Source organism: Chiloscyllium plagiosum, unplaced genomic scaffold (assembly GCF_037043375.1).
Source record: "Chiloscyllium plagiosum isolate Xiang-an unplaced genomic scaffold, Cpla_swu_hap1 HiC_scaffold_1, whole genome shotgun sequence".
NCBI lineage: Eukaryota > Metazoa > Chordata > Chondrichthyes > Orectolobiformes > Hemiscylliidae > Chiloscyllium > Chiloscyllium plagiosum.
Genome location: NW_028270139.1, coordinates 123,432,106 through 123,450,817, shown reverse-complemented (window position 1 = coordinate 123,450,817; position 18,712 = coordinate 123,432,106). Strand labels below are relative to the sequence as shown.

At 41.7% G+C, this 18,712-nt stretch overlaps 1 protein-coding gene across 19 annotated transcripts in view; it reads left to right on the top strand.

Moving 5' to 3' along the window:
- Nucleotides 1-18,712, top strand: part of nedd4l (NEDD4 like E3 ubiquitin protein ligase) — a 497,553-nt gene that overhangs the window by 460,514 nt on the left and 18,327 nt on the right. For all 19 annotated transcript variants that reach the window (XM_087990470.1, XM_043678365.2, XM_087990460.1 and 16 more), the window contains 3 exons: nt 131-238; nt 18,058-18,154; nt 18,519-18,591. In XM_087990470.1, coding sequence (XP_087846596.1) covers nt 131-238; nt 18,058-18,154; nt 18,519-18,591 — 278 coding nt within the window. The remainder of the gene's footprint in view (nt 1-130; nt 239-18,057; nt 18,155-18,518; nt 18,592-18,712) is intronic.

Here is an 18,712-nt window from a genome sequence, read left to right as displayed (position 1 = left end):
CAGAAATGCAGATAGCCACATCTGCATTCCCAATCAGTCACTTAAAACTAGTGGATAATTTACAAGTTATGCTTCTGCAAGTACAGAGTAAATTACCTAAATCTTTGTGTAATTTGTGTTTATTTTCTAGTTGCTGATGTGTGGTCTTGGAGATGTGGATGTCAATGACTGGCGGCAACACACTGTTTATAAGAACAACTACTGCACAAACCACCCGGTCATTCAATGGTTCTGGAAGGTAAAGTGTGATTAAACAGTTAATCCTGGTACAATAGTGAGCGGTCTTCAGTCTTTGTTGAAACTGTTCCTCTGCTGTACATAAATATTCACATCACTGTAAAGTTGCTCTTAAAATAAGTCTTGCATCCCTTAGTTTCTGTATTTTAATTTTTTGTGTTTTTTTTTATTTTAATTTTTTGTGTTTTTTTAAACAAATGTTTCCATAGCAGGCATGTATGAATTTATCGGAGTGCTGATATTAAGTATTATCTTGGATAGAAGGCTCTGCATTCCTGAATTCTGTTGACTAAATTTAGTTGGAAAAGCTGTTCTTCACATGAAGCAGTAAACATCATTCTCAATGAAGAGTGACGTTAACAAAAAGTGCAGGTCGCAAATGTCTGCATTCTGACACTTAATTAACTGATATCCCAATCATGATGGAGATCTCGGACATTATACTAATACAACACTTGCAGTGTAACGTTTTCTTTTTACAGATAAAACAGTGAGTTGGATGATAATTGTTGCTTTTCTTCTGTCACTTTTTTATCTTTGGAAAGTATAGACTCCCATTTATCACCAACATAAGGACCTGAAAGTTTTCCAGACCCTGAACACTTTTATGGATTTTGATTCCAGAATTGTTAGGCTATTGACCTTGCGTCTTGTTAAAATTATAGCAACAATAGCAAGGCCTTTGGACATTGTTGTCCAGTTGAAATTGCTGCTATCCACAAGTGTGGCTGAGGCAACTCAATTATTTTTACTAGAAAACATCTTAATATATCGCAGGTAAATGCCAGTTGTGACATTTTTAAAATATAATCCACCATGAATGAGTAACCAAGGAATTAAAACACTTATATACCCTATTTTCCATCTTGTTATGTCTGTGATATAAATATTGAAATTGTGCAGCTCAGGACCTTGTCTACTTTACTTTCTGGATTCCTTTTTAGGCCCATACATCTAAAGGTTAATATTTTGGACAGTGCTATTAGTAGGTCATTGTATCCAGTTAGAGTGAAGTGATTTCTGGGTCAACAAAGCATCAGGTTAACGTGACTTCCACTAAGTCGAACTTTCAAATGTCCAAGTCCAATCAGTTTTACACATGTGGCAGCCAGCCCATCTGCCAATATTTTTGAAGATGATGTGGAAATTGAACCTTGGAAATGTGTTCTGGTATTTCTAAAATTATTAATCTATATTTACATTTGAAATTTGAGAGATTTGGCTCCTATGGCTTCTCTGCAAAAGACCATAAAAGAAAGGAGCAGAAAGGAATGGGCCATCTTGCCCATTGATTTTGATCTGCCATGTAATCATGGCTAATATGTTTCTCAGCTCCATTCTCTTGCCTTTTTCCCACAACCCTTGATCCCCTTACTAATTAAGAACCTATCTATCTCAAATACAACCCATGACTTGGCTTCCACAGCCTTCCACAGCAATGAGTTTAGCACATTGACCAACCTCTGGCTGAAGAAATTCCTCCACATCTCAAACATATTCTCACGTCCACTCTATATCCAGGCCTCTCAGTCCTCTGCGAGTTTCAACGCAATTGCTCCTCCTTCTAAATACCATTGAGTACAGACCAGAGTCCTCAATTGTACTTCATATGACAAGCACTTAATTCCAGTATCATTCATATAAACCTCCTCGGGACTCTCTCCCACAGTAACACATCATTCCTTAGATATGGGGCCAAAAACTCTCAATATTCAAAGTGCCATCTGACCAGAGCTTTACACAGCCTCAGCAGTACGTCCCTGCTCTTGTATTCTCGCCCTCTCAAAATGAATGCTAGGATTACGTTTGCCTTCTTAACTGCCAACTGAACCTGCATGTTAACCTTAAGAAAATTCTGAACGAGGACTCCCAAGGTCCCTTTGTGCTTCACATTTCCAAAGCCTTTCCCCATTTAGAAAATAATATATGCTTCGATTCTTCCCAGAAAAGTGTATGACCTCACACTTTACCACATTAGATTCCATCTGCCACTTCTTTGCCCACTCTCCTAGTCTGTCAAAATCCTTCTACAGCCTCTCTGTTTCCTCAACACTAGCTGTCCCTCCACCGATCTGTGTCATTTGCAAACTTTTCCCTCCATACCAGGCAAAATCCTAGTAAATCTCCTCTGCACCCTTTCCAAAGCTTCCACATCCTCTTTATAATGCGGTGACCAGAACTGTACACAATACTCCAAGTGCGGCCGCACCAGAGTTTTGTACAGCTGTAGCATAACCTCATGGTTCTGGAACTTGATCCCTCTATTAATAAAAGCTAAAACACTGTATGCCTCCTTAACAAACCTGTCAACTTTCAAGGAAATGTGTACCTGGACCCGACATCCCTCTGCTCATCTACACTACTAAGAATCTGACCATTAGCGCAATACTTTGTATTCTGGTTACTCCGACCAAAGTGAACCACCTCACACTTGTCCACATTAAACTCCATTTGCCACCTCTCAGCCCAGCTCAGCAGCTTATCTATGTCTCTCTGTAACCTACTACATCCTTCGTCACTATCCACAACTCCACCGACCTTAGTGTCGTTTGCAAATTTACTAACACACCCTTCTACACCCTCATCCAGGTCATTTATAAAAATGATGAACAGCAGTGGACCCAACACCGACTCTTGCGGTACACCACTAGTAACTGGACTCCAGGATGAACATTTCCCATCAACCACCACCCTCTGTCTTCTTTCAGCAAGCCAATTACTGATCCAAACTGCTATATCTCCCACAATCCCATTCCTCTGCATTTTGTACAATAGCCTACTGTGGGGAACCTTATCGAACACCTTGCTGAAATCCATATTCACCACATCAACCGGTTTACTCTCATCTACCTGTATGGTCACCTTCTTAAAGAACTCAATAAGGTTTGTGAGGCACGACCTACCCTTCACAAAACCGTGCTGACTATCCCTAATAAAATTATTCTTTTCTAGATGATTATAAATCCTATCTCTTATAACCTTTTCTAACACTTTACCAACAACTGAAGTGAGGCTCACTGGTCTATAATTATCAAGGTTGTCTCTACTCCCCTTCTTGAACAAGGGAACCACATTTGCTATCCTCCAGTCTTCTGGCACTATTCCTGTAGACAATGACAATTTAAAGATCAATGCCAAAGGCTCGGCAATCTCCTCCTTGACTTCCCAGAGGATCCTAGGATAAATTCCATTCGGCCCAGGGGACTTATCTATTTTCACACTCTGCAGGATTTCTAATACCTCCTCCATGTGAACCTCAATCACATCTAGTCTAGTAGCCTGTATCTCAGAAATCTCCTTGACAACATTGTCGTTTTCTAGAGTGAATACTGTCGAAAAGTATTCATTTAGTGCTTCCCCTATTTCCTCTGACTCCACACACAACTTCCCAATACTATCCTTGATTAGTCCTAATATTACTCTCGTCATTCTTTTATTCCTTAAATACCTATAGAAAGCCTTAGGGTTTACCCTGATCCTATCCGCCAACAACTTCTCATGTCTCCTCCTGGCTCTTCTGAACTCACTCTCTTTAGGTCTTTCCTGGCTACCTTGTAACCCTCAGCGCCCTAACTGAGCTGTCACATCTCATCCTAACATAAGCCTTCCTCTTCCTCTTGACCAGAGATTCCACTTCCTTCGTAAACCACGGCTCCCGCGCTCTACAGCTTCCTCCCTGCCTGACAGGTACATAATTATCTAGGACACATAGGAGTTTACGTTGAATAAGCCCCACATTTCTAACGTGCCCATCCCCTGCAGTTTCCTTCTACATCCTATGCTTCCTAAATCTTGCCTAATCGCATCGTAATTGCCTTTCCCCAGCTGTAACTCTTGCCCAGTGGTATACACCTATCCCTTTCTATCACTAAAGTAAACATAACAGAATTGTGATCGCTATCACCAAAGTGCTCACCTACTTCCAAATCTAACACCTGGCCAGGCTCGTTACCCAGTACTAAATCTAAAGTGGCTTCGCCCCTTGTTGGCCTGTATACATACTGTGTCAGGGAGCCCTCCTGCACACACTGGACAAAAACTGACCCATCTATAGTACTCGTACTGTCGTGATCCCAGTCAATATTTGGAAAGTTGAAGTCCTCCATGACAACTACCCTGTCTCTCTCTCTCCTATCGAGAATCATCTTTGCTATCCTTTCCTCTACATCTCTGGAATTATTCGGAGGCCTATAGAAAACTCCCAACAGGGTGACCTCTCCTTCTAACTTCAGCCCATACTACCTCAGTTGACGAGTCCCCAAACATCCTTTCTGCAACTGTAATACTGTCCTTGACCAACAATGCCACACCTCCGCCTCTTTTACCATCTTCTCTGTTCTTACTGAAACATCTAAATCCTGGAACCTGCAACAACCATTCCTGTCCCTGCTCTAACCATGTCTCCGAAATGGCCACAACATCGAAGTCCCAGGTACCAATCCATGCTGCAAGTTCACCCACCTTATTCCGGATGCTCCTGGCGTTGAAGTAGACACACTTCAAACCAACCTCTTGCTTGCTGGTGCCATCTTGCATCCCTGAAACTTGATTTTGGACCTCCCTACTCTCAACCTTTTCTATACTTGAACTACAATTTTGGTTCCCATCACCCTGCTGGATTAGTTTAAACCCACCCCAATAGCCTTCGTGAATTTTCCCCCCCCCCAGGATATTGGTACCCCTCTGGTTCAGATGAAGACCATCCTGCTTGTAGAGATTAGATTAGATTAGATTACTTACAGTGTGGAAACAGGCCCTTCGGCCCAACAAGTCCACACCGCCCCGCCGAAGCGCAACCCACCCATACCCCTACATGTACCCCTTACCTAACACTACGGGCAATTTAGTATGGCCAATTCACCTGACCTGCACATCTTTGTGACTGTGGGAGGAAACCGGAGCACCCGGAGGAAACCCACGCAGACACGGGGAGAACGTGCAAACTCCACACAGTCAGTCGCCTGAGGCGGGAATTGAACCCGGGTCTCCGGCGCTGTGAGGCAGCAGTGCTAACCACTGTGCCACCGCGCCGCCCACCTACCCCAGAAAGAGCCCCAATTATCCAAGAATCCAAGACCCTCCCTCCTGCACCATCCTTGTAGCCACGTGTTCAACTCCTCTCTCTCCCTATTCCTTGCCTCACTAGCACGTGGCACGGGCATCTAACCAGAGAAAACAACTCTGTTTGTCCTAGCTCTAAGCTTCCATCCTAGCTCCCTGAATTTCTCCTTTAAATCCCCATCTCTCTTCTTACCTATGTTGTTGGTGCCAATGTGGACCACGACTTGGGGCTGCTCCCCCTTCCCCTTAAGGATCCCCAAAATCACGATCAGAAACATTACGAACCCTGGCACTTGGGAGGCAACACACCAACCCTGAGTCTCTCTCGTCCCCACAGAACCTCCTATCTGTCCCCCTAACTATGGAGTCCCCAATGACTGCTCTGCTCCTCTTCCCCTTTCCCTTCTGAACAGCAGGGACAGACTGTGCCAGAGCCCTATACCCCACTGCTTTCCCCTGGTAAGTCATCGCCCTCAACAGTATCCAAAACAGTATACTTATTGTTGAGGGGAATGGTCACAGGGATCCCTGCACTGCCTACCGGTTCCCTTTCCATCTCCTGACTAACCTATTTGCCTTTTTCTTGTGCCTTAGGAGTGACTACCTCCCTGTAACTCCCCTCGATAACCCCCTCTGCCTCCCGAATGATCCGAAGTTCATCCAGCTCCAGTTCCCTAATACGGTTTTCGAGGAGCTGGAGTTGGGTGCACTTGCCGCAAATGTAGTCAGCAGGGACACTAGTGGTGACCCTTACCTCCCACATTCTGCAGAAGGAACATTCAACTGCCCTAACCTCCATTCCCACTATTCTAAATTCCCAAAGAGTCAGATGAAAAAATAAGGAATAAAAAAAAAACTCATTACCTTACCAATGTGGTGCACAGGTACTTTCTTTTTGGTTAGAGGAGGAGGATGGGTGGGAGACACTACCCAAGTAGTGTTTCGGGTAACGCAACCACACACATGTCTTCCCAGAAGTCCTTCGCTCCTCCCTCGCTGCTCTGGCAAAATGGAGGCCCGACTCCCAAGGTAAGTCCCCTTTAATGTGGGAAAACTCACACTACCTGGCAGCCCTCGCTTCACCTCTCCTTCTCTCCTCGCCGCTCTGGCAAAATGGAGGCCCTCCTTGCTAGGTTCCCCGTCAATCAATTCTGGTCAGCTCTTTCCTCATTTTTTTTGCAGTTACCTTTACTCAGTTGTGGTACCCTTGAGCAAATTATACAATGAATGGAAGAGCCTTGGGAACAGTTGATGGGCAGAGAGATCTGGGAGTGCAGGTCCATTGTACCCTGAAGGTTGCTGCACGGTGGATAGAGTGGTCAACAAGGCATATAATATGCTTGCCTTCATTGGACGGGGTATTGAGTATAAGAGCTGGCAAGTCATGTTAAAATTGTACAATACCTTGGTTCGGCCACATTTAGAATACTGTGTGCAGTTCTGGTTGCCACATTACCAAAAGGATGTGGACGCTTTGGAGATGGTGCAGAGAAGGTTTACGAGGATGTTGCCTGGTATGGAAGATGCTAGTTATGAAGAGAGGTTGAATAGGTTAGGTTTATTTTCACTAGAAAATAGGAGATTGAGGGGGGACCTGATTTGATGTTTACAAAATCATGACAGGTATAGACAGGGTGGATAGAGACAAGCTTTTTCTTAACGAGAGGTCATGCTTTCAACGTGAGAGTGGAAAGTTTAAGGGGGATACACGCGGCAAGTACTTCACAGAGAGGGTGGTGGGCGTTTGGAACGCATTGCCAGCAGAGGTGGTAGAGGCAGGCACGGTTGATTCATTAAGGTGCGCCTGGACAGATGTATGAGTAGATGGGGAGCAGAGGGATACAAATGCTTAGGAATTGACCGACAAGTTTAGACAGTACATTTGGATCGGCTCAGACTTGAAGGGCTGAAGGGCCTGTTCCTGGGCTGTAAATTTTCTTTGTTCTCTTTGTTCTTTGTACATCTGGTTCCAGTTTTCCCTCTCAAATTGCAGAGTGAATTCTGTCATATTATGCTCACTGGCCCCTAAAGAATCTTTCACCTTCAGCTCTCTAATCAAATCTGCCAAATCCAGAATTGCCTGCTCTCTAGTGGGCTCTACCACAAAGTGATCCAAATGAAACCATCTCATAGATATTCCACAAATCTTTCCTTGAGATCTACTACCAACCTGATTTTCCCAGTCTATTTACATCTTGAAATCCCCCATGATTACAGTAATAGTGCCTTACCTAATGCATTTTAGAGCCATAGAGTTTTAGAAATGTACAGCACGGAAACAGACCCTTCAGTCCAAGCCATTCCTGCAGAACCAATATCTTTAATCTAGTCCCATTTGTCAACATTTGGCCCATAACCCCCTCAATCCTTTCTATTCATAAACCCATCAGATGCCTTTTAAATTTTGCAACTGTACCAGTCTCCTCCACCACCTCTGACAACTCATTTCATACACACACAACCCTCTACGTGAAAATCTTTCCCCTCTCACCTTTTAACCTATGCCGTCTAGTTTTGGACTGCCCGACCTTGGGGAAAAGACCTTGGCTATTCACCTCCAACTGAAAACAGCTCCAGCCTATTCAGCCTCTCCCTATAGCTCAAACCTTTTCTATCTCCTGATTTATTTCCTTTGTCACATCCTGACTGCTGTTAGGAAGCGTATACGTAACCACCTTCAGGGTCTTTCTTTCCTTTGTAGTTCCTCCACTCTACCCACACAGATTCTACACCTTCCAACTCTATATCACTTCTCGCTTTTGATTTAATTTCATTTCTTGCTAACGAGGCAAACCCACCTCCTCTGCCCAGCTGCCTGCCATTTCAATAGTGTGTATCCATAGATGTTTATTTCCCAGCCCTGATCCCTTACAATCATATCTATATGATACCCACATCATTGTCCCTGCCAGCTTAAATCTGTGCCACAAGCTCATTTATCTTGTTTGGAGGCATACTGTGTGCATTTAAGTATCACACCTTCATCTTGTATTGATTGCCCCCTTCTCATAGTTGTCCCCTATCTGCTGTGCCTGAAATTAGATTCCTGACACTTTTCAAACTCCCTGTCCCATTACTTGTTCTGGAAACTGGAATAATCTCTGCTGAGCCCTCTCACACCTTTTTACTATATTCATAATGTTCCATGCAATTGAACCCACCCTCTCATTTAAATCCCCAGCCACAGCCCTAACTATGTAACTCAACAGGATTCTGGTCCCAGCATGATCTTAGTGGAGCCAATCCCATTGGAACAGCTTCCTCCTTCCTCAGTACTGGTGCCAATATCCCACGGATTTGAACCTGTTTCTCTCGCACCAATTTTTGACCCATGCATTTACCTCTTTGATCTTGTTGACTGTATGCTAATGGTTCTGGTAGTAATCCAGATATTAATATCTTTTCAGTTCTGCTTTTTAATTTTGCTCCTAACTGCTAAGATTCCCTTAGCAGAACCTCTTTCCTGTTTTTACCTATTTTGTTAGTACCTACATGGACCACAACAATGGGATCTTCCCCTCTCACTCCAAGTACTTCTGCAGCCACATGGGGTATCCTGAATCTGAACATCAGGCAAGCAACACATTCTTCATGACTCTCAATCCTGGCCACAGAGAACAGAGTCTATTCCCCAGTCTATACTATTTCTCTTTTCTCCCTGCTCTTGAATGGATTGCTGTACCATAGTGTTATGGTCAATTTGCTCATCCTCCCTATGGTCTCTGCTTTCATCCATGCAGGGAGCAAGAATCTCAAACCTGTTAGAAAACCTCGAGCTGAGGCTCAGTCAGCACAACCTGAAAGTGCTCTTTCAGTGAGTGCTGCTGTGAGGTGATGTAAGTTATGCATCTGAATCGTGTATTAAGCTTTGTCATGACCAGAAATGAGGGTGATTTTAAAGGGAAGGGGCAAATATCAGAATTCTTTTAAAATTGATCATTCTTTTTGCTGATAATTTTTGCAGAACTCCTGTGAGTTAACTTGTTTAATTATGCAAACTTTGGAAGAAGACTCAATTGAATGACTCATGCCAAAATAATTCCCTTGCAGCGTCTGCTGTTTTCAAAATTGTTGTCAATCAAATCTGTCCCTCTTATCAGTGCTACATTCTGTCCATAATTTTGTTTTCACTTGATTGTAAAACAACAGAGCGGCACGATGGCTCAGTGGTTAGCACTGCTGCCTCTCGGCACCAGGAACTCTGGTTTGATTCTAACCTTTAGGTGACTGTCTACAGGGAGTTTGCATGCTCTTCATGTCTGAATGAGTTTCTGCTGGGTGCTTCGGTTTCCTCACAAACTCCAAAGATGTGCAGGTTAGGTGGATTGGTCTTGCTAAATTATCCATAATGTTCAGGGATGTATAAGTTAGGTGCGTTAGCCATGGGAAAGGCAGTTACTTGCATAGGGTGGGTCATGGTGGGATGCTCTTCAGAGGATCATTCTGGACTCATTGGACCAAATGGCTTGTTTCCACACAGGGATTCTATTGTTTTCTAAGAGAGGTTTGGAAATATTTCACGAAACATATATGATCACATTTGCCAAGTTCTGTGTTGCAAACAGCTATTACCTGAGTTTGATTTTTCGGCTTGTTAAAAACAAAATTTTTTAAAAATGACTTTATATAATTTCAATGGAAATGAATTTTCTCTTAATTCATTCCTATTGGTGAGGTAATCACTGGCTGGCCAGATGGCAATTAAGAGTCAACCATATTGCTGTGGGGTCTGGAGTCACATGTGGACCAGACTAGGTAAGACTGGCAGTTTTCTTCATTAAAGGATACTAGTGAATTCATGGTCATTGTTAGACTCTTAATTCCAGATTTTTAATTGGTTTGACTTTTATTTTGACAAATGTTGCAAAATATTAAGTCCAGCATATGCAATTTGGAGATGATCCTACCAGGATCATAGGTATTTGAATGGACCACAGTATTTATTTAAATTTAGGGTTTACTGACCCAAGTTGGGCAATTTTTCTTAATACAGTTATTAATGACATGTGGCTGACCGAAACTAACCTTTTCTTAACCCTTTATAAGAGAAGTTTATTGACTGAAAGAACAAATTGGATATTCCCTTGTAAAGTCATTGAGGTGCAGTTACTAATACTAGTTAACAAAAGATTCCTTCTCAATGTATAGTATTCTTTATTTTTTTTATTTGAATTTACTTGTTGAGCCAATCACAATCAGGAATTAGCAAAACTCAGTCACCACCCCCAAAACATAATATAGGATCAGCTGAAGCTTTACCACCAGCTATTTAGTTGATAACTCCTAAGTTTGTCCAGTGTCTGCAAATCTGTTTTCCCCTATCTCCTCACCCCTACCTAAAGTGTAAGTTGAATGGCAAATTATCCCTTTAAATATACCTGACTCAAAGAAATTAGGCAGATCCTCAAGTCAGTTAAAGATCAGATTGACATTTTGTTATAAAATCCCAAGTACATTCAGTTTTCAGGGAAATTTCTTTGAATTGAAGATTAATGGCTTTTTTTAAGAGCATAGGTTATAGGGGAGGTGAGGGCCAAATGATATTATCACTAGACTATACGTTTACAGACCCAAGTAATTGTTCTGGGGACCTGAGTTCAAATTCCACTATGGCATATGTGGAGTATGAATTCAGTAAAAAAGTGGAATCAAAAGTCTAATGATGGCCATGAAACTATTTTGAATTGTTATTAAAAACCCATCTGGTTCATTAATGTCCTCCTTACTTGATCTGACTGTGGTTGACTTTTAACGACACCCTGGGCAATTAGGCATGGGCAATACATTCTGGCATTGCCAGTGACACCAATCAAACAAATTATGACATTGCGTTACATCAGAGGTGATGACAATAAGTAAAAACCACAGCTGGTTTAAATCATCCCATATTTTCTTTATCTTAGGATCACTGATTTGTTTGTTTTGCATCACCGTGTATTTTCCTGTGGGAAAGTGCTTTTTGTTTGACGTTTCGTTTTGCATACCATTTTTTAGGGAACATTATGAGTGTTAAATGATGGAAAGATATATTTATCCAACTCATAAATCTGCATCAACAATCCTTCGCACTTTGCATTTCAGGCCATAGTCACTCAGTGCATCCAACAATTTTCTCATTTCACCACTGGTTTCTTTATAAATGACCTTAAATCTATCCTGTGGGTCAGCTAGTTGAAGCTCAAGGAATTGCACCAAAATATTTAACCTAATTATGAAATTTGCTGAACAGTAGGAAACAGAATAATGGACAGCTACTCTTAATTGACCGAATATGACTGATCTATGATGGGATCTTGATTATTCACTGTTTATTAATGATGTCACGATAGATGCATTTACAAATATTCTAATGACATAAAGATAGGTGATATAGTCAGCATATAGATGGAAGTGGAGCATCACAAATACTGATGGGTAAGTGAATGGAAAAAGCTAACAAACACGTTTCAATATGAAAGATGAGGTCACCCATTTTGAATCCTAAAACTGTTATGTCAAGAGTACTTTCTGAATGTTTCTAGCTTTTCAGCTAGCTAACTTGTTTTAAGTTTGGAGAAAATTCAGAAATTTGAATTGCAAAGAGACTTGCAAGTTCTAGTCCAGGATTCTCTCAAGGTAAACTTGCAGGTTGAGTCAGTAGTTAGGAAGGCAAATGCAGTGATGGCATTTATTTTGTGAGGACTTGAATATAAAAGCAGGGAAGTACTTCTAAGGCTCCATAAGGCTCTAGTCAGACCACATTTAGAGTATTGTGTGCAGTTTTGAGCGCCATATCTTAGGAAGAATGTACTGGCCCTGGCGGCGTATTCAAAGGATGTTCACGAGAACGGTTCCAGGAATGAAGATGTTAGCACACAAGGAACGTTTGAGGACTCTGGGTCTATACTTGGAGTTTAGAATGATGAGGGGGATCTAATTGAAACATACAGAATACTGAAAGGACTGGACAGAGTAGACATTGGGAAGGTGGTTCCATTACAGGACAGACTAGGACCTAAAGGCATAGCCTTAGTGTGAAGGGAAGACCATTTAGAATGGAGATAAGGAGAAGCTTTTCCTTATCGGAGAGAGTGGTGAATCTATGGAATTCATTGCCTCAGAAGGCTGTGGAGAACAGGTCATTGAATATGTTTAAGACTAAGATAGGCTCTTGATTGTCCAGGGGCTCAAGGGTTCCGGGGAGAAAGCGGGAGAATGGGATTGAGAAACTTACCAGCTTCAATGGGCTGAATGGCCTAATTTCTGCACCTATGTCTTCGTCTTAAGGACGTCCAGAGGGATTTGCTGGAAAAGCGCAGCAGGTCAGGCAGCATCCAAGGAGCAGGAGAATCGACATTTCGGGCATAAGCCCTTCTTCAGGCTTATAGCCGAAACATCCATTCTTCTGCTCCTTGGATACTGCCTGACCTGCTGCGCTTTTCCAGCAACACATTTTTCATCTCTGATCTTCAGCATCTGCAGTCCTCACTTTCTCCTAGTCCAGAGGGATTTAGCAAGGTGGGAAGGGTGTCAGGGAAAGGGAGTGAGACACAGTACTATCATAAACGAGTACAGAATATAATTAAAAGGCCTAAAAAAGGCTCATCTTTCTGTTAGAGGATTAAAATACAAGTGGCCAAGGACATACTTCAGCTATTTAAAAATGTGGCCAGACCACAGAGAATTTTGAACAGTTACAGTCAGTAAATCTTTGGAAGACTGTATTCTAAATGGATGGGTTGCAGTGCACTTAGAATAGAATGATACTTTGACTTCATATTATGAAGAGCAAGAATGCGAACCATCATTATATTTCCCAGAAATTAGAATGTTAAAGGTGATTTGATTGAAGTAGTTGACATATTCGGGAGAACAGAGAGGTTCGACGGAGAGAAACTATTTGTGCTTGTCTGGAATTCCTGGGCATGTATGTAATAAATTGGAACCAGACTTGAAACTGGGAAACACAGTTTTGTGCAAAGGACAGTAAAAGTTTGAAACGCTGTTCTCTGATGGCTGTTGGTCCGAGGTATTTAAATTTAAAACTCAAGTTGCTGGAATTCTGCTAATCAGGACATTAGGGATATTGGGAGCTTTGATTAAATTGTTATTGGAATTTGACATTCAAAAGTTCATTCTAACTACTGTTTGTAATTATTTAAAGGCACCTCCCTTGACTTCAACAGAGTTTAGTATAAACAATAGCTTTGGCAACATTTTGCTGTTGTAGGTTTGCTATTTATATTCACCTAATATATTTGAATTTATTGATTTTTAATGTGGAAGATGACACAATTTTGTTGAAGCATAATGTGTTTTTAGCAAAAAACATTTTCTTCTGATTAGATATTATTGGCGAGATGAGGGCGTAGGATACAGATTTATGATTCTGATTTTTGAATGTCACTTCTTCATCTCTGCTATGAATAGTGAAGACCAGTGCAGTTTATTGTGATTGCTTTGATTGACATAAGTGACATAAGTCTTCGAGGAGAAAGTGAGGACTGCAGATGCTGGAGATCAGAGCTGAAAATGTGTTGCTAGAAAAGCGCCGCAGGTCAGGCAGCATCCAAGGAGCAGGAGAATCAACGTTTCGGCATGAGCCCTTCTTCAAGAATGAGGAGAGTGTGCCAAGCAGGCTAAGATAAAATGTAGGGAGGAGGGACTTGGGGGAAGTGCATTGGAAATGCGATAGGTGGAAGGAGGTTAACGTGGCTGAAGAGCTTCTGGGCAGAGGAGATGGAAGTGTCAAGTTCACAAAAAATCCTTCAGCAGTGATAAGCCACAATCTACTTCACAAACAAGACACATCATATTTGCTGTTGCAATTTCTGTGCTGTTCACTGATCAATATTCTCCTGCCTACAACATCGCATTTACTTTGTTCCATTGTGCAGTGATTGTTATGTTTCACCCACTATTACCAGAGTCACCACAAAAGTTAATTATTTTGAAAACTATGCAAAATACCCAATTTATTTATTTCTTAGACCCTGGTTGACAGAAAGCATGGATCAGGTTTCTGTACTTTGCAATTATTATTTATTACAAATAAGACAGTAAGTAAGGATAACCACTGTCAATACACAATCCTAATTAAAACTCTAACTTCCTCTTTACATACACAAACACTTGGGGGGGAAAGAAACATTAATGTTATGGGCAGAGGGAAAGATTGGGAAAACAATTCACGGGTCTGTGTTCACAGGGTTTGCTGTATTGATCAGAACGCTGCTTCTCAATCTTCCTTCTCTGATAGGTTGACTTGTTTGCAGGTGGCACTGAAATGACAGGTTCCCACTTATAAAAGTCTTTGAGCAAATAAAGGTAACAGTTGACAAGAATTGGAAAGGGGAAACTGTCTATTTTCAGGTTTGAGATGCTTTTCACCACAGAGAAGAGATTACTCTGATCTGTGCGGAGATCCGATGACTTCTGCCAAAATATTCACAAACTCACTGTCAACGGGTGGTACAAGGGGACTGGAGAGTAGCGAATGTTGTGCCCCTGTTCAAAAAAGGGAATAGGGATAACCCCGGGAATTACAGGCCTGTTAGTCTTACTTCTGTGGTAGGCAAAGTAATGGAAAGGGTACTGAGGGATAGGATTTATGAGTATCTGGAAAGACACTGCTTGATTAGGGACAGCCAGCACGGATTTGTGAGGGGTAGGTCTTGCCTTACAAGTCTTATTGCATTCTTTGAGGAGGTGACCAAGCATGTGGATGAGGACAGAGCAGTGTATCTAGTATACATGGATTTTAGTAAGGCATTTGATAAGGTTCCCCATGGTAGGCTTATTCGAAAAGTCAGGAGGCATGGGATAGAGGGAAATTTGGCCAGTTGGATAGAAAACTGGATAACTGGTCGAAGTCAGAGTGGTGGTAGATGGTAAATATTCAGCCTGGAGCCCAGTTACAAGTGGAGTGTTGCAGGGATCAGTTCTGGGTCCTCTGCTGTTTGTAATTTTTATTAATGACTTGGAAGAGGGAGTCGAAGGGTGGGTCAGTAAATTTGCAGATGATACGAAGATTGGTGGAGTTGTGGATAGTGAGCAGGGCTGTTGTCGGCTGCAAAGGGACTTAGATATGATGCAGAGCTGGGCTGAGGAGTGGCAGATGGAGTTCAACCCTGCCAAGTGTGAGGTTGTCCATTTTGGAAGGACAAATAAGAATGGGGAATACAGGGTTAACGGTAGGGTTCTTAGTAAGGTGGAGGAGCAGAGGGATCTTGGGGTCTATGTTCATAGATCTTTGAAAGTTGCCACTCAGGTGGATAGAGCTTGTAAGAAGGCCTATGGTGTATTAGCGTTCATTTGCAGAGGGATTGAATTCAAGAGTCGTGAAGTGATGTTACAGCTGTACAGGACTTTGGTTAGGCCACATTTGGAGTACTGTGTGCAGTTCTGGTCACCTCACTTTAGGAAAGATGTGGAAGCTTTGGAGAGGGTGCAGAGAAGATTTACCAGGATGTTGCCTGGAATGGAGAATAGGTCGTACGAGGATAGGTTGAGCGTGCTAGGCCTTTTCTCATTGGAACGGAGAAGGATGAGGGGTGACTTGATAGAGGTTTATAAGATGATCAGGGGAATAGATAGAGTAGACAATCAGAAACTTTTTCCCCGGGGTACAACAGAGTGTTACAAGGGGACATAAATGTAACGTGAAGGGTGGAAGGTATAGGGGAGATGTCAGGGGTAGGTTCTTTACCCAGAGAGTGGTGGGGGCATGGAATGCGCTGCCTGTGGGAGTAGCAGAGTCAGAATCATTGGCGAACTTTAAGTGGCAATTGGATAGGTACATGGATAGGTGCTTAAGCTAGGACAAATGTTCGGCACAACATCGTGGGCCGAAGGGCCTGTTCTGTGCTGTATTGTTCTATGTTCTATGTTCAAGCTATTCAGTTACCTGGGAGCCAATCACACAGTGGTAGGCAGAAAGCCTTTGTCATTGGTCTGTAGACTAGCTTAAAAATGTGTTGCTGGAAAAGCGCAGCAGGTCAGGCAGCATCAAAGGAGAAGGAGAATCGACGTTTCGGGCATAAGCCGTTCTTCAGGATCTGCAGTCCTCATTTTCTTCTAGTCTGTAGACTAGCGACTAGTCAGCAATCAGCTGCTGGTTGCCAGCTAAAGTTCAATTGAATAAACGCCTGGTCTCCAACTTGTCAATAACAAGACTTCCACCAGTGCTTGACTAAGAAGCTTTGTTAGCAGTCCTTCCAATGAGTGTCAAGTTACTTTTAATTTTTAAAAGCAGTGCAGCAATGCTTCAACAGATCTCGGTTTCTAAAACAGTTCTTGTCCCATTTCGATCCACAAACAAAATGTAGAGAAATAAAAAGTTTCACTTTACCTATGATTATCTCTCTTCATTAGCAAGACAGCTGGTGTGTAGGACTTTCTGGTGTGTACCTGTAATCGTGTAAATTGTTCTGAATATCCACTAATGAGAACTTTTAGTGTTAGGAGACCGATATCTTGGGTCACCGAATAGTGTTGCTTTTGAATTTGAATCATGGTAGCCTGATGATAATCAAATTTTTGTTGAAATATGCTGACTTAATTGCTTTCCAGTAATAAAAATAATTTCATCATACGAGGAATCATAACATCGGCACTCCTGAATGGTCTCCCACATTCTACATCCACCATGAACTGAAACCCTTTCCCATATCTCCTTAAACTTGAGGACATTGAAAATGTTGCTGCCTATGCCTGAACTTGAAGCAAGTCCTGTTTCCCTATCATCCCTATGGTAGGGTAAAATAGACCAAGTCTGGGGTGAGGGAATCCAGGACAAAAGGGCATAGAATTAGGGTTAGCGAGGAAAGATTTAAAAGGGACCTAACAGGCAACTTTTTCATGCAGAAGGTGATGCATATATGGAATGAGCTGCCCGAGGAAATGGTGGAGGCTGGTACAATTGCAACATTTAAAAGTCATTTGAATGAGTATATGAATAGGAAGGGTTTAGAGGGATATGGGCCAGGTGCTGGCAAATGGGACTCGATTAGTTTAGGGCATCTGGTCAGCATGGTCGACTTGGACTGAAGGGTCTGTTTCCGTGATGTACATCTCTGTGACTGCTGTCAAGAAACATCTCAATTCAAAAATTATCATTGTTCTCAAATTTCTTCATGGCTTTACCCTCCCTTTCTTTGTAATCTCTTACTGGCCCACAGCTTTCCCAAATTAAGTGAGCTTTTCTAAATGTTGTCTCTTGTGCATCCTTAATTTGAATTGTTTCACCATGCCTTCAATTGCCTCACTCCAAAGTCTAGAATAACCTCCCTACACCTCTGTACACTATGATTCACTTTGCTCCTTTTAAATAATCCTTAAAACCTATCTTTTTGAATAGGCTGGGGCTGTTTTACCTGGAGCGTTGGAGGCTGAGGGCTGACCTTATAGAGGTTTATAAACCTTTTTCACTAACCTAGCCACCTGCAACTCCATTTTCAAGGAACTAGTGGTCAATAAGCATAGGCGTGATAGGGAAATAGGACTTGCTGCAAATTCAGACAAAGCAAAATTTTCAATGTCTTCAAGTTTAAGAGGTTTAGGAAAGGGTGTCAGTTCGTGGTGGATGTAGAATGTGGAAGACCATCCAGGCCTCATTACATTAAAGACTATATACAAATATAAATTTCACTGCTGTTATATGTTGAAGTAGTTGATGATTTGGTAATGGCCAGTATTTTTTATTAACTGCTGACTTTTATTAATTCTGCTTCCTACTTTCTTGATTGTTTGTTTATTTCTCCCAATCTCTAATATCTCTAGGCTGTGTTACTGATGGATGCTGAGAAACGTATCCGACTACTACAGTTTGTTACTGGAACTTCAAGAGTGCCTATGAATGGGTTTGCTGAATTGTATGGTATGTGATTTTGTTCTTGCTATATATGAAACTTTAGTCCTCAAGTTTTAATTAATAAATTTTACTGTATGTATGGATAGAACATTTCATGCATCAACCCATAAAATTTATATTTGTAGACTATAGTATAATAATTGTACTTTTATAAGAAAATATGATTTATTTAGCCAAATTTGTACTTTTTTAAAGAAAATTAATTTAGGGATATGTATTCTGCAGCAAAGACTGCTCTCTTTTGGTCATTCTAGCTGCCCATCAGAACGTGGGGGGTATTCACTCAGTTTGTTTTTATATATGGCTCTAAGATGATAGAGAAACTTTATTCTTAAAAACTTGTGCTATACTAACTGATATTTCCATATAGGTTCCAATGGTCCTCAGCTGTTTACAATAGAGCAGTGGGGAACGCCAGACAAATTACCAAGGGCTCACACATGGTAAGATCAGTAATGTTATTAAATGCATGGATTGTGTCAAAATTATATGTATTGCCTCCCTGTGTTCTTACCAAAATAGATCACTCTACACTTTTCTGCCTTGACTGTTACCTGCTCTGTG